Here is a 14878-nt window from a genome sequence, read left to right on the forward strand (position 1 = left end):
TATATATATATATATATATATATATAGATATAGATAGATATATATATAGATATATATATAGATATATATATAGATATATATATAGATATAGATAGATATATATATAGATATAGATAGATATATATATAGATATAGATAGATATATATATAGATATAGATATCATATAGAATGATAGATAGAGATAGAGAGATAGAGAGAGAGATAGATAGATATAATATATATAGATAGATATAATATATATAGATAGATATAATATATATAGATAGATAGATATCATATATATATAATTTTTAGCAGAGACCCTAGGGAATAAAATGGCGGGCGTTACAATTTTTTATGCCATGCGGTATTTGCGCATCAATTTTTCAAAAGCAGTTCTTTTAATTAAATTTAAAAAACAAAACCGTAAAGTTGGCCCAATTTTTTTTGTACAATGTGACAGATGATGTTGCGCTGAGTAAAATAGATACCCAGCATATCACTCTTAAAAATTGTGCACACATCAGTTCAAAAGTGGGGCCCAGGCACCTACTAAACAGGAGGGCCGGCTGCAGGGCTGCCAGCTTCTCCTCTCCCTCCCTCCGGCTGCACTGCAGGGGGATTGGTTCTAGCACATGCGCCCCCTCCATCTGCTGTCCTGGCTCCCCTGTGTACCCCCCCCCCCCCCCCGCAGCGCTGCCGGCTTCCTTCCTCTTCTCTCTCGCGGGTAGCTGCTGGGGCACAGAGGGGGGTGTTTCAGGATAGAGAGCGGGAGAAGAGGCCGGTAAATATGTAATTTAACCACTTAAGGACCGGAAGATTTCCCCCCTTAATGACCAGGCCATTTTTTGCGATACGGCACTGCGTCGCATTAACTGACAATTGCGCGGTCATACGACGCTGTACCCAAACAAAACTGACGTGTTTTTTTTTTTTTTTCCCGCCCCACAAATAGAGCTTTTATTTGGTGGTATTTGATCACCTCTGCAGGGTTTTTTGCGCTATAAACCAAAAGACAATTTTGAAAAAAAAAAAAACTCTTCCTTTTTTTTATAATAAATATCCCCCCCAAAAATGGGGAAAAAAAAACAAATTTTTTTCATCACTTTAGGCCAATGTATATTCTTCTACATATTTTTGGTAAAAAAATCGCAATAAATCTATATTGATTGGTTTGCGCAAAATTTATAGCATCTACAAAAGAGGGGAATGATTTATGGCATTTTTATTATTATTTATTTTGTAATTTATTTTTTTCTTTTTTTTTTACTAGTAGTGGCGGTGATCTGCAATTTTTTTTTTTTTTTTTTAGCGGGACTGCGACATTGCGGCGGACAGATCGGACACTTTTGACACTTTTTTTGGGACCACTGACCTTTATCCAGCGATCAGAGCTATAAAAATGCACTGATTACTGTATAAATGTTACTGGCAGGGAAGGGGTTAACTAGGGGACGATCAAGGGGTTAAATGTGTTCCCTGGGAGGTGTTTCTAACTGTGGGGGGGAGGGGACTGACTGGAGGAGAGAGATCACTGTTCCTAATCACTAGGAACAGCAGATCTCTCTCTACTTCCCTGACAGAACGGGGGATCTATTTGTTTACATTGACAGATCCCCGTTCTGCCTCTCTGTGAAACGATCGCGGGTGGCCGGTGGACGTGGCGGCTGCTGGCCACGCACAGCTACGGCGATTCGCGCGCAAAGCCGACCTGCCACCGTATAATGACGGGGTGTGGTCAGTAAGTGGTTGATGGCCCCTTCCTTTCCTGAATGAATGCAGTGAGTGATCGGTACCAATCACTCCTGTGTTCATTCATAGCCGTGTTTACTATGCTTCAGTTTGTGAATGAGCAGGAGGCCTCAGAGTGCTTCCTATTCATTGATCACTGCAGCGGAGACTAGCGAAAAGCACTGATACATCTATGGCCTAAGTCACTTTCGGCCGGTGGGGGGGGAGGGTGGGGGGGAGGGGGGGGGGGGGCCTGGCAGGTAGGGGCCCAGTGATTTCTAACAGCAGGTCTGGAAACAAGTATACACTATAAAGCAGTGATGGCGAACCTTGGCACCCCAGATGTTTTGGAACTACATTTCCCATGATGCTCATGCACTCTGCAGTGTAGTGTAGCATCATGGGAAATGAAGTTCCAAAACATCTGGGGTGCCAAGGTTCGCCATCACTGCTATAGAGGGATATGCTTTGTTCAGATTTCATGTCTGAGGTTTACAACTACTTTAGGTGTCTCTAGAAGGAAGATTTATGTTGTCTGTGCCCCTCTGGAGAAATGTCCTTTTCTCTTTTTCTTTTAGCTCCGTTGTACAGCAGATCTTCTCATAGGCCGTCGTCACCAGAACATGGGCTTCCATTTTTCGGAATTTCTAGGAATTCCCCTCATTTCCTGTTCTGGTGACAAGTGAAAGATTTTACAGCTGCCTCATTTCCTGTTTACTTATGCACGATAATGGAACTCCAACCCAATCATGCAATAGGGGCCGGCGAGAGCCCTCTGCTTCCACTCGCTGTGCCTGACTTGAGGTCTCCACCCTGCAACACAAGAGTCCTTCCATGTAGATAAAGCCAGAAACCAGGTGAGAACGGATAAAATTTCCCTTTATTTCATCCAAGGAGTACACCTGTTCAAAACAGAGCCAACACTAACGCGTTTCAGCCCATCATAGTCGAGTGAGGCCTTAATGGGCTGAAACGCGTTAGTATTGGCTCTGTTTGGAGGCATTATTCAACTATGGTGGGCTGAAACGCGTTCGTATTGGCTCTGTTCGGAACAGGTGTACTCCTTGGACAAAATAAAGAGAAATTGTATTCGTTCTCACCTGGTTGCCGACTTTATCTACATGGAAGGCCTAATTTTCTGTTTGGTGGATCCGGAAAGTATTCACAGTGCTTCACTTTTTTCCACATTTTTGTTATGTTACAGCCTTATTCCAAAATGGATGAAATTTTTTATTTTTCTTAAAAATTCTGCAAACAATCCCCCATAATGACAACGTGAAAGAAGTTTGTTTGAAGTCGTTGCAAATTTATTAAAAATAAAATGGGGGGGGGGATCCCATGTACATACCCTGTTTCCCCGAAAATAAGACCTAGCGTGATTGTCGGTGATGGCTGCAATATAAGCCCTACCCCCCAAATAAGCCCTAGTTAAAGTCCTTGTAGGTCTTATTTTCAGGGTAGGTCTTATTTGGGGGGTAGGGCTTATATTGCAGCCATCACCGACAATCACGCTAGGTCTTATTTTCGGGGAAACAGGGTAAGTATCACAGCCTTTGCTCAATACTTTGGTGAAGCCCCTTTGGCACCAATTACAGCCTCAAGTCTTTTTGAGTATGAGGCTACAAGCTTGGCACACCTATTTTTGGGCAGTTTTCCTCCCATTCTTCTTTGCAGGACCTCTCAAGCTCCATTAGGTTGGATGGGGAGCGTCCGATCTCTCCAGAGATGTTCAATCGGGTTCAAGTCTGGCCCACTCAAGGACATTCACATAGTTGTCCCGTAGCCACTCCTTTGTTATCTTGGCTGTGTTTAGGGTCCTTGTCTTGTTGGAAGATGAACCTTCACCACAGTCTGAGGTCTGGAACAGGTCTTCATTAACCACTCAAGGACCGAGCCACTTTTTGAGATTTGTTATTTACAAGTTAAAAACAATTTTTTTTTACTAGAAAATTACTTAGAAGCCCCAAACCTTTTACATTTTTTTTTTTTCTAACACCCTAGAGAATATAATGGCGGTCGTTGCAATACTTTCTGTCACACCGTATTTGCGCAGCGGTCTTGCAAGCGCATTTTTTTTTGGAAAAAAACACACCTTTTTGAATTAAAAAAATAAGACAACAGTAAAGTTAGCCCAATTTTTTTTATATTGTGAAAGATAAGGTTACGTCAAGTAAATGGATACCCAACATGTCACATGTCAAAATTGCGCCCGCTCGCAGAATGGCGACAAACTTTTACCCTTAAAAATCTCCATAGGCGACGTTTAAAAAAATTCTACAGGTTGCATGTTTTGAGTTACAGAGGAGGTCTAGGGCTAGAATTATTGCTCTCGCTCTACCGATCGCGGCGATACCTCACATGTGTGGTTTGAACACAGTTTTCATATTCGGGCGCTACTCACGTATGCGTTCGCTTCTGCACGCGAGCTAGGGTTGCCACATCTTCCCTTTTAATCCAAGACCCACATTAATTACACAGGTTCTGTGGCTGATTAAGGTGGTAATTAAACTCACTTGGTGCCTTTATCTGCATTAAATCGGCCTCAGAACCTGTGTAATTAATATGTGTCCTGGATTAAAGAGATGATGTGGCAACCCTAACGCGAGCTCGACAGGACAGGGCGTGTTTAAAAAAAAATTATTTATTTATTTATTTATTTTTTTTTTATTATTATTTATTTTAACTTTTATTTTTTTATTTTTACACTGTTCTAAAAAAAAAAAAAAAAAAAAATTGTGTCACTTTTATTCCTATGACAAGGAATGTAAACATGCCTTGTAATAGATGACAGGACCTCTTAAATATGAGATCTGGGGTCAAAAAGACCTCAGATCTCATATTTACACTAAAATGCAATTAAAAAAAAAAAAAAAAATGGCCCTTTAAGAGCTATGGGCGGAAGTGACGTTTTGACGTCGCTTCCGCCCTGCAATGGTATGGAGACGGGTGGGGGCCATCTTCTCCTCACTCCTCTCCATACCCAGCAAGGAAGAGCATCCAATTGCCTCCGCCGCTGCCGACAGCTCCGGTAAGCGGCAGAGGGCACCGGAGCGCATCGGGAGGGGGGGGGGGAGCCCTCTTCCGCCGCCGATTCAAAGTGATCTCATAGCCAATCCGCCGAAGAGACCACTATTATCGGAAACCGGACTGCCGGCCAAAGAAGGGGATACCAGGGTTATGGCAGCTAGCTGCTGCCATAACAACGATATTCCTCTTCAAAGTTAGGACGTATATTGGCGTGTGGGGGTCCGGAAGTGGTTAAGGATGTCTCTGTACATTACTGCATTTATCTTTCCCTCGATCCTGACTAGTCTTCCCAGTTCCTGCCGCTGAAAAACATCCCCACAGCATGATGCTGCCACCACCATGCTTCACTGTAGGGATGGTATTGGCCAGGTGATGAGTGGGTGCCTGGTTTCCTCCAGACATGACGCTTGCCATTCAGGCCAAAGAGTTCAATCTTTGTTTCATCAGACCAGAGACTTTTGTTTCTCATGGTCTGAGAGTCCTCCAGGCGGGCCGTCATGTGCCTTTTACCGAGGGTGGCTTCCGTCTGGCCACTCTACCATACAGGCCTGATTGGTGGAGTGCTGCAGAGATGGTTGTCCTTCTGGAAGGTTCTCCTCTCTTCACAAAGAAACGCTGGAGCTCTGTCAGAGTGACCATCGGGGTTCCTGGCCACCTCCCTGACTAAGGCCCTTCTCCCCCGATCGCTCAGTTTGGCCAGGCGCCCCGCTCTAGGAAGAGTCCTGGTGGTTCCAAACTTCTTCCCTTAACGGATGATGGAGGCCACTGTGCTCATTGGGACCTTTAATGCTGCAGAAATTTTTCTGTACCCCTTCCCCAGATCTGTGCCTCCATACAATCCTGTCTCGGAGGTCTACAGACAATTCCTTGGACTTCATGGCTTGGTTTGTGCTCTGACTGACATACACTGTAAACTGTGGGACCTTCTATAGACAGGTGTGTGTGCCCTTCCAAATCATGTCCAATCAACTGAATTTATCACAGGTGGACTCCAATCAAGTTGTAGAAACATCTCAAGGATGATCAGTGGAAACAGGAGGCACCTGAGCTCAATTTTGAGTGTCATGGCAAAGGCTGTGAATCGGGGGACATAGGATTTTTTTCTTTTTATTAAATTTGCAAAGATTTCAAACAAACGTCTTTCACGTTGTCCTTATGGGGGATTGTTTGTTATATGAAAATAATGAATTTAATCCATTTTGGAGCAAGGCTATAACAAAATGTGGAAAAAGTGAAGCGCTGTGAATACTTTCCGGATGAACTGTATACACTTATTATTATTATTTTTTTTTTTTTTTTTCGGGGGGGGGGCGGGGGATAAATAAGTTTTCTCTTTCTTTAAGGATAACAAGTCTTACAACATCCACAAAACACATAATTGTGTGTATGCCACTCATGAATTGTCCTGGTTATCATCTGTGTTTTAATAACAATTTTGCACCTTCCTGTTGCACCCATTTTTGGTGCTCTCCTTGCCCTGTATACCTAAACCAATAAAAAAATGTACCAGGGTTCAACGCTATTCCTAATTTATGCAAATCTAAAAAAAAAAAAAAAAAGTTAGCGACTTTGAGGCGGTATTAAACCCAAAAGCAAACCTGTATTATATTGCAGCTTAACAATTCTTAGTTGTGATGGCTGCATTAGTTTTCTTTTTTCTTTTTATGCTTGTTTTCCTTTTTCACCTGGTGATTCTGCCAGTAAGTGTCTGTGTTTTAATAGAAGAAGCTCTCCTGTGGATGTAGCAGTTACATGGATGAGACAAACCATTTACCACTAACAAGGGGTACTTACAATGATCAGCTTTTATTTATTGACGTAAAAACTTTATAATCAGTTGCAGTAACAGTTTTTGTTCCATTTGAGATAAAGTGTGAGCTGGAGTTTGGCTTCAATTAGTTAGATGGACTAGCAGATTTAGATACACTAACACTCCCCTCCCTCCAGACTGACAATGCTGCTGTCTAAAGGTGCCCCCTGTGCTCCTTCCTCCAGAGCGTGTTATTGGCCAGATCACCAGGTGAAAACAGAAGGAAAAAAAGCCTAAAAAAAAAAAAATGAAAGCAGTGGCCTGCATTGGTAGATGACACTTTGGGTTGAATTTTGAGACTTCTGCAGGTTGTATGAGGGTCAGTAAAGTGACGTTTGCGATCAGTTGAGTCACATGGCGCTGAGTTCCGGGTGCGATGAAAGTCTGATGTTTCATGTTGGTCTTTTGTTCCTTTTTATCGCATTGCCTGTTCAGAAGAGGCGGCATGTAGGTATCACCTGTCCCCGCTCCTCATCTGCATGCCTTGAATTGTAGCATCCTGCTTAGAAATTCGCCATTCTACCTGATAACCGCATCAGAAATAACCCGGCTTATTGCCAAGAGCACCGCAAAAAAAAACGCAGCAGCACTCAGCATCCAAGTCCTATGGGCAAAAGAGCACTTCTGATTGGCCGGCTGCTGCGGGTGACTGCAAATCATTCTTTGCGGTGTGAAATAAGCCAAATAATATCTCCGCCCTCCAGTCCAGGGTTAATCGAGGCCTGAGCACCCATCCCCCACCATCTCCCTCCAGTATACTCTACTTAAACTTCATATTCCTCTACTGCATGAGCACTTACTGTACCTACCGCCACCCAATGGACGCTAACTGGCTTTTCTTTTGTCTTTCTTTTCCAATCCCGTTCATTGGCTGTTCTGCTCCTCAGGGGATGTCCTCTTCCAAATGGCAGAAGTTCACCGGCAGATCCAGAACCAGCTGGAGGATATGGTAAGGGAAAACATTTATTAATTAATTATTACTATTATTTCTTCTGTCTTTCCTTCTTTTCTTTTTTCCCCTTTTCTTTCCTCCTTCTTCTTTTCTTCTTTCTTCTTTTCCTCCCTTTTTTTTTTTTTTTTTCTTCGTTCCTTTTCTTTTTTTCTTTTTCTTTTTTTCTCTTTCTTTCTTTTTTTCTTTCTTTTTCTTTCTCTTTCTTTTTCTTTCTTTCTCCTCCTTCTTTCTCCTCCTTCTTTCTCCTCCTTCTTCCTTTTTTTTTTTTTTTTTTTAAATTTTTATTTTTTCCTTCTTTCTCGTTTTTTTATACTGTTATTACATTATGAATAATTGTCTTTATTAAAAATATTTATAACCTAAAAAATAAACATCTTTTACAAATTTAGCAATTGTGCAAAATGTAGTTTAGTAAAAAAAAATCATACAAACTTTTTCCTCCTTCTTTTTCCTCCTCCTTTTTTCCTCCTTTCTTCTTCTTTCTCCTCCTCCTTTTTCCTCCTCCTCCTTTTTCCTTCTCCTTCTTTTTCCTCCTTCTTTTTCCTCCATCTTTTTTCCTCCTTTCTTCTTCTTTCTCCTCCTCCTTCTTTTTCCTCCTTCTTTTTCCTCCTTCTTTTTCCTCCTTCTTTCTCCTCCTTCTTTCTCCTCCTTCTTTCTCCTCCTTCTTTTTTCTTTTTTTTTTTTAATTTTAATTTTTTCTTCCTTCCTTCTTTCTTCTTTTTTTTTATACTATTATTACATTATGAATAATTGTCTTTATTAAAAATATTTATAACATAAAAAATAAACATCTTATACAAATTTAGTATTTGTGCAAAATGTAGTTTAGTAAAAAAAAATCATACAAAAATGTTCTTTTACAATATCTTAATAAAAAAATAAAAACTTTTTTTTTTTTTTTATGATTGTGAAATGCTTTTTGCAGATGCAGTCATGCTGGTAATGTCCCGTTTCCATCTCTGGTGTAATCACAGGCATGTCCTTTTTATAAGGTGACAACATTGCAGCCGCGGTGTTGTCACCTTTTTCTGTGTGCCCGTAGAGTTGGACTGCAAGGCGCTGTGCCAGAGCAGTCATGTCAGTCACTTCCTGTTTTGGCTGTGGGAAAGGAAGTAAAGGCAAACCTTCAGAGTGGACACCGTATGACCAAACCCTCACAGATGACGGGAAGGTTGGCCAGCAGAACTCTTGATGAGTGTTTCATAAAGCATTGCACAACACTGGCCTGTGATGATTCATTGCATGGCGTTGCCCCGGGATTAGCGCTGTTTTTTTTGCGTTGCTGGATTGCAGTGTGGATTTTTGGCGTCGGTCTTCCTAGCCTCTGCATGAATCCTGACTGTTAGGTAGATGTTCCTCTGCCCGCCCTCCCTCCTTCGCTTCCCACCTGCCGATCTGTGTGTCTGCTCCTTCCCCATATGTGCCGCCATCTGTTCTCCAATCTCTCCATCACACTTCAGCCTCATCCTTCCGGGCAGACCTGTCAGCGCGTCTTATTCCTGTCCTGGACTCCGCCGCACAGAAAACTGCGTCTGGGGCTGGCACGCTCCTCGCTGCTGAGCTCATCTAAAATGTGAAGCCAAGACGTCTATGGAGAACGATCGTTCTTCAGCCCCTCCGAAAAACTGAGCGGGATCAGGATATCGGAGAAATGGGGATTGGTGTATGTGTGTATATGTGTATATATATTATACATACACTCATCGGCCACTTTATTAGGTACACCTCGCTAGTACCGGGTTGGACCCCCTTTTGCCTTCATTCTTCGTGGCATAGATACAACAAGGTGTTGGAAACGTTCCTCGGAATTGGTCCATAGTGACATGATAACGTCACGCAGTTGCTGCGGATTTGTCGCCTGAACATCCATGATGTGAATCTCCTGTTCCACCACATCCCAAAGGTCCTCTATTGGATGAGATGTGGTGAGTGTGGAGGCCATTGGAGTACAGGGACCTCATTGTCCAGTGGTGAGATGATTGGAGCTTTGTGACATGGTGCATTATCCTGCTGGAAGGAGACATCAGAAGATGGGGACACTGTAGTCATAAAGGGATGGACATGATCAGCAACAATACTCAGGTAGGCCGTGGTGTGTAAACCATGATCAATTGGTACTAAGGGGCCCAAAGTGTGCCAAGAAAATACCCCCCCCCCCCCCACCATTACACCCCCACCACCAGCCTGAACCGGTGATACAAGGCAGGATGGATCCATGCGCCAAATTCTGACCCCACCATCTGAATGTCGCAGCTGAAATCCAGACTCATCAGACCAGGCAACGTTTTTCCAATCTTCTATTGTCCAATTTTGGTGATCTGTGCAAATTGCAGCCTCATTTCTTTCTCGAACATCACGGGACACAGAGCCACAGTAATTACTGATGGGTTATATAGGTATCACTGGTGATTGGACACTGGCACACCCTATCAGGAAGTTCAACCCCCTATATAATCCCTCCCCCTTGCAGGGATACCTCAGTTTTTACGCCAGTGTCTTAGGTGATGGACGTGTAAAGATGTCCTGTGCTGAGCTCCAAAGGGAATATCCTAAGATCCTATACTGGGGCAAGCCAGGCAAACCGGATCCATTCAAAGTGTCTTTTCATGGCCGAATTGAATGGTACCCGGGCCTCGTGTCCGAAGAAACGAGGTTTTACCCCGTAATGCTTCTCTTTTTAGAGAGCTGGACCCCGCAGATCAGAAAATGGCTTTAAACTTCCTAATTTCTGGCGAGGTGCTTTACGGTCCCAGAACTGTTGGATCCCCCTACTGATGGGGGCCCCAGTCTCTGACGGTTTTTTCAAACGGAGCCCACCGTGAGAGGTGAAGATTGGGTCTGTGTAAACGGCACCCTGCGGCTGGATAAGGTAAGAGGAGATTCCACAGAATTTTTGAGTTCTAGTGGCTTTTCTCCTTTAAGGTAAATGCATGCTATGCCTATTGTGACCACCGGGGGCTGCCAAGAGCACAAACCTACACATGCTGAATGTCTGTCTCAGGTGTTGTAATCGCTGTGTATGTCCCAGCGTATCAAGCAGGCTGCAAGCAGGTAAGGTGGATGGGGGGATTTCTCATGTTTGAATGTTCCCCCCAGGCTAGAGAGGGGCCACAGGGGTCTAGAAAGTGGTTATACCACCCGGGCTCTGTGGCCTAATGGCCACCATCTCTGAAGATAGCCGTTCAGGCAAATCTTGTTACCAGTCTCCCTCCCCCCCCCCCCCCCCCCCCCATCCCCAGCCTTTTCTCCAGAGCATGACAGGAGAGTCGGCAGTGCGGGAAGCGCTCGTTTTTTTCAAAACTCGAGGGGGGGGCGGTAGAGGAGGGGGCGGGATGTCAGCACAGAGTGTTTAGACTCCCACTCAGGCCAGCTGCAGGCTATTAAAGGCACTCTGTACAGGTGCACTCAGCCTTCTGAGAGACACAGAGCTGACGGTCGCATGTAAGGTGGGACACAGGCATTCTCCTAGGCAGCATTTACTGAAGTAACACCAGACTGAGCATTGGGTAGCAAGGCTTTTAGCCAGACTACATCGCTCAGCGGACAGTGTTCATTTGTATACCTCACACCTTGTTGCTTTGCACTATGGGTAGAAGAGGTTCAAGCACCCCAGGAACCAGAGACACTAGGGGATCTCGTTCAGGTTCTGAGGGCCCCCTGTCGGCAGCATCCTTCCCCCCTAAGGATGGGCCAGGGAGAGCCATCGGGGTCAGGGGCTACACCTGCTTCTGGCACTTCAGCCCCTGTATATATTACACAAGAGGTTTTTTCCTCAACCATTAATGGTCTAGAGGAAAGATTAATGGCCGTGATTACGTCTTCACTCAGTGGAAGAAAACGCACTAGGCTTTCCTCTGTTCCCCAAGACCCTCAGACAGAGGAGCTCTGGGATAAAGGAGATGAATCCCTTTCAGAGGATCGGGATGGGATGGATGATTCCTCTTCGGAGGATTCAGGTGGAGAGGGACCCTCTGCGACTTCCCAAGAGGAGAAAGTCTTAGTGCAGATCCTCACTGGATTGGTCCGCTCCACATTTAAGTTGCCCATACCTGAAACTGCTAAAGAATCCTCTTCTGCTTTGGGGTCACTGAAACCTTTCCAAGCAGCACATGCTTTTCCTGTTCATACTTTACTTGAAAAGCTTATTTATTCTGAGTGGGATCACCCAGACAAACGTTTTTTTCCGCCGAGAAAGTTTTCAACACTTTATCCGATGGAAAAAAAGTTTATTAAAATGTGGGGAATACCAGCTATTGATGCCGCCATTTCCTCCATAAATAATAGCCTGACTTGTCCTGTAGACAATGCTCAGGGATCCTGTAGATAAAAGGATGGAATCCCTATTGAAGGATGTTTTCTCCTTAGCAGGATCAGTGGCCCAACCTGCAATAGCAGCGATTGGAGTCTGTCAATACTTAAGAGACCATGTTAAGCAGGTCATCAAAGTATTACCTGAACAGCAGGCCCAGGGGTTTGCTAACCTTCCAGCGGCCTTATGCTTTGTGGTTGACGCCATTAGAGATTCTATCGTGCAAACCTCCCGTCTTTCACTGGGGTTGGTGCATATACGTAGAATCCTATGGTTGAAAAATTGGTCAGCCGAAGCACCATGTAAGAAGCTACTGGCTGGGTTTCCATTTCGTGGTGCAAGGTTGTTTGGAGAGGACTTGGATAACTATATCAAGAGAATCTCTTGTGGGAAAAGCACTCTCTTACCTGTCAAAAAGAAGAGTAAGCGTCCCTCTTTCAAACGGACTCTTTCCCCAGCGCCGGGGGCTTCAGCCTCCAGGCAGTCTCGACGGCCGCCTCCATCGGGGTCCAGAGACAAGAGTCAACCCCAGGGACAAAAGAAGTCCTGGGGAAAGAAGCCTACTAGGCAAAACACTAAGACCTCTGCATGAGGGGGCGCCCCCGCTCACTCGAGTGGGGGGAAGACTGCGACAGTTCTCAGAGCTCTGGCAGGAGGACTTCCAGGACAGATGGGTAGTCTCCACGGTAACCTTAGGGTACAAGCTGGAGTTTCAGGAATTCCCTTCTCCTCGGTTCCTCAGATCAAATGTTCCCAGAGACCCAGAGAAGAAGCAGTCGCTCCTTCTAGCGTTAGAGCGACTTTTGTCGCAGGAGGTCATTATGATAGTTCCCGCAAAGGACCAGGGATTGGGCTTCTATTCCAACCTTTTTACGGTCCAAAAGCCAAATGGGGATGTCAGGCCCATTTTGGACTTAAGGGATCTGAACCGATTCCTAAGGATTCAATCCTTCCGCATGGAATCAATTCGAACAGTAGTTCCCACCCTGCAGGGAGGAGAATTTCTGGCATCAATAGACATCAGAGATGCATATCTGCATGTGCCCATTTTTCCTGCTCATCAGAAGTTTCTGCGCTTCGAGGTAGGAGGGCGCCATTTCCAGTTTATGGCTCTGCCCTTTGGGATAGCCACTGCACCTCGAGTGTTCACAAAGATCTTGGCTCCTCCTCTGGCCAGATTAAGGGCTCAGGGTATAGCTGTCATAGCATACCTAGACGACCTGCTCTTGATAGACCGGTCGGTAGCCTCTTTGAATGGAAACTTGAGGACCACGGTCAGGTATCTAAAACACCTGGGTTGGATCCTCAACTTAGAAAAGTCTTTCCTAAAACCAGTAAGAAGACTGGAGTATTTAGGTCTGATTATAGATACAAGCCAGGAGAAAATATTTCTACCCCAGGCAAAGATCACTGCTTTGAGAGCGCTGATTCTGACAGTAAGGACCAAGAAGGGTCCCTCAGTCCGCCTTTGTATGAGGCTACTAGGGAAGATGGTGTCTTCATTCGAAGCAGTTCCCTATGCTCAGTTTCACTCAAGAATGCTGCAACACAGTATTCTGTCGACCTGGAACAAGAAGGTTCAGGCATTAGACTTTCCGATGCATCTGTCGCATGCGGTGCGTCAGAGCCTCAATTGGTGGCTCATACCCGAAAAACCTACAGAAGGGGAAATCCTTTCTACCGGTTACCTGGACGGTGGTAACAACAGATGCCAGTCTGTCAGGTTGGGGAGCAGTTCTGGAACAGGCTGCGGTCCAAGGAGTATGGTCCAAGACAGAGAGGACCTTACCCATCAACATTCTGGAGATCCGGGCGATACATCTAGCTCTAAAAGCCTGGACTATCAGGCTACAGGGTTGTCCGGTCAGGATCCAGTCCGACAATGCCACAGCAGTGGCTTATGTCAATCATCAGGGAGGCACCCGGAGCCGAGCTGCTCAAAAAGAGGTGAACCAGATCTTAGTCTGGGCAGAGATGCATGTGCCATGCATATCGGCAGTTTTCATCCCGGGAATAGAGAATTGGCAGGCGGACTATCTAAGTCGCCAGCAGTTACTTCCAGGGGAATGGTCTCTGCATCCCGATGTCTTTTGGGCCATATGCCAAAGATGGGGGGTTCCAGATGTAGATCTCTTTGCATCCCGATTCAACAAAAAGATAGACAGATTTGTGGCAAGGACAAAAGATCCTCTTGCATGCGGGACGGATGCGTTGGTGATTCCGTGGCATCGGTTCTCACTGATTTACGCATTCCTGCCTATTCTGCTACTACCACGACTCCTTCGCAGGATCAGGCAGGAAAGGAAGTCGGTACTTCTGGTGGCCCCCGCTTGGCCCAGAAGGACTTGGTATGCAGAAATAGTAAGGATGACGGTAGGTTCCCCGTGGACACTACCGGAACGCCCAGACCTGTTATCTCAAGGTCCAGTGTTCCATCCTGCCTTACAAACACTAAATTTGACGGTTTGGCTATTGAGACCCACGTTCTGAAGAGTCGTGGGCTCTCAGGTCCTGTCATATCTACCTTGATTAATGCAAGGAAGCCAGCTTCCAGGATGATTTATCATAGAGTCTGGAAAGCTTATATAACCTGGTGTGAATCCAGAGGTTGGCATCCCAGGAAATATGTCATAGGTAGAATCCTTGATTTTCTACAGATGGGATTAGAGATGAAGCTGGCCTTGAGTACCATCAAGGGCCAGGTCTCTGCTTTATCAGTATTATTTCAGCGGCCACTTGCTTCGCATTCTTTGGTCCGAAACTTTATGCAGGGGGTGATGCGTCTTAATCCTCCGGTTAAAGCGCCCCTAAACCCCTGGGACTTGAATTTGGTCCTGGCTGTGTTACAGAAACGGCCTTTTGAACCAATAAGTCAGATTCCTTTGGTCTTGTTGACAAGGAAATTAATTTTTCTGGTGGCCATCTCTTCTGCTAGAAGAGTATCAGAATTAGCAGCTCTTTCCTGTAAGGAGCCTTATTTGATTATACACAAGGATAGAGTGGTACTACGCCCTCATCCTAGTTTTTTACCGAAGGTGGTTTCTGATTTTCATTTAAACCAAGACATTG

At 44.8% G+C, this 14878-nt stretch overlaps 1 protein-coding gene across 4 annotated transcripts in view; it reads left to right on the forward strand.

The window, feature by feature from the left end:
• Positions 1-14878, forward strand: part of BAIAP2 (BAR/IMD domain containing adaptor protein 2) — a 228947-nt gene that overhangs the window by 107141 nt on the left and 106928 nt on the right. For all 4 annotated transcript variants that reach the window (XR_012236794.1, XM_073606850.1, XM_073606847.1 and 1 more), the window contains exon 4: positions 7436-7497. Coding sequence is in view for 3 of the 4 variants with exons in the window: in XM_073606850.1 (XP_073462951.1) it covers positions 7436-7497 (62 nt within the window). In the remaining variant the exon portion in view is untranslated. The remainder of the gene's footprint in view (positions 1-7435; positions 7498-14878) is intronic.

Source organism: Aquarana catesbeiana, linkage group LG12 (genome assembly GCF_042186555.1).
Source record: "Aquarana catesbeiana isolate 2022-GZ linkage group LG12, ASM4218655v1, whole genome shotgun sequence".
NCBI classification, from domain to species: domain Eukaryota; kingdom Metazoa; phylum Chordata; class Amphibia; order Anura; family Ranidae; genus Aquarana; species Aquarana catesbeiana.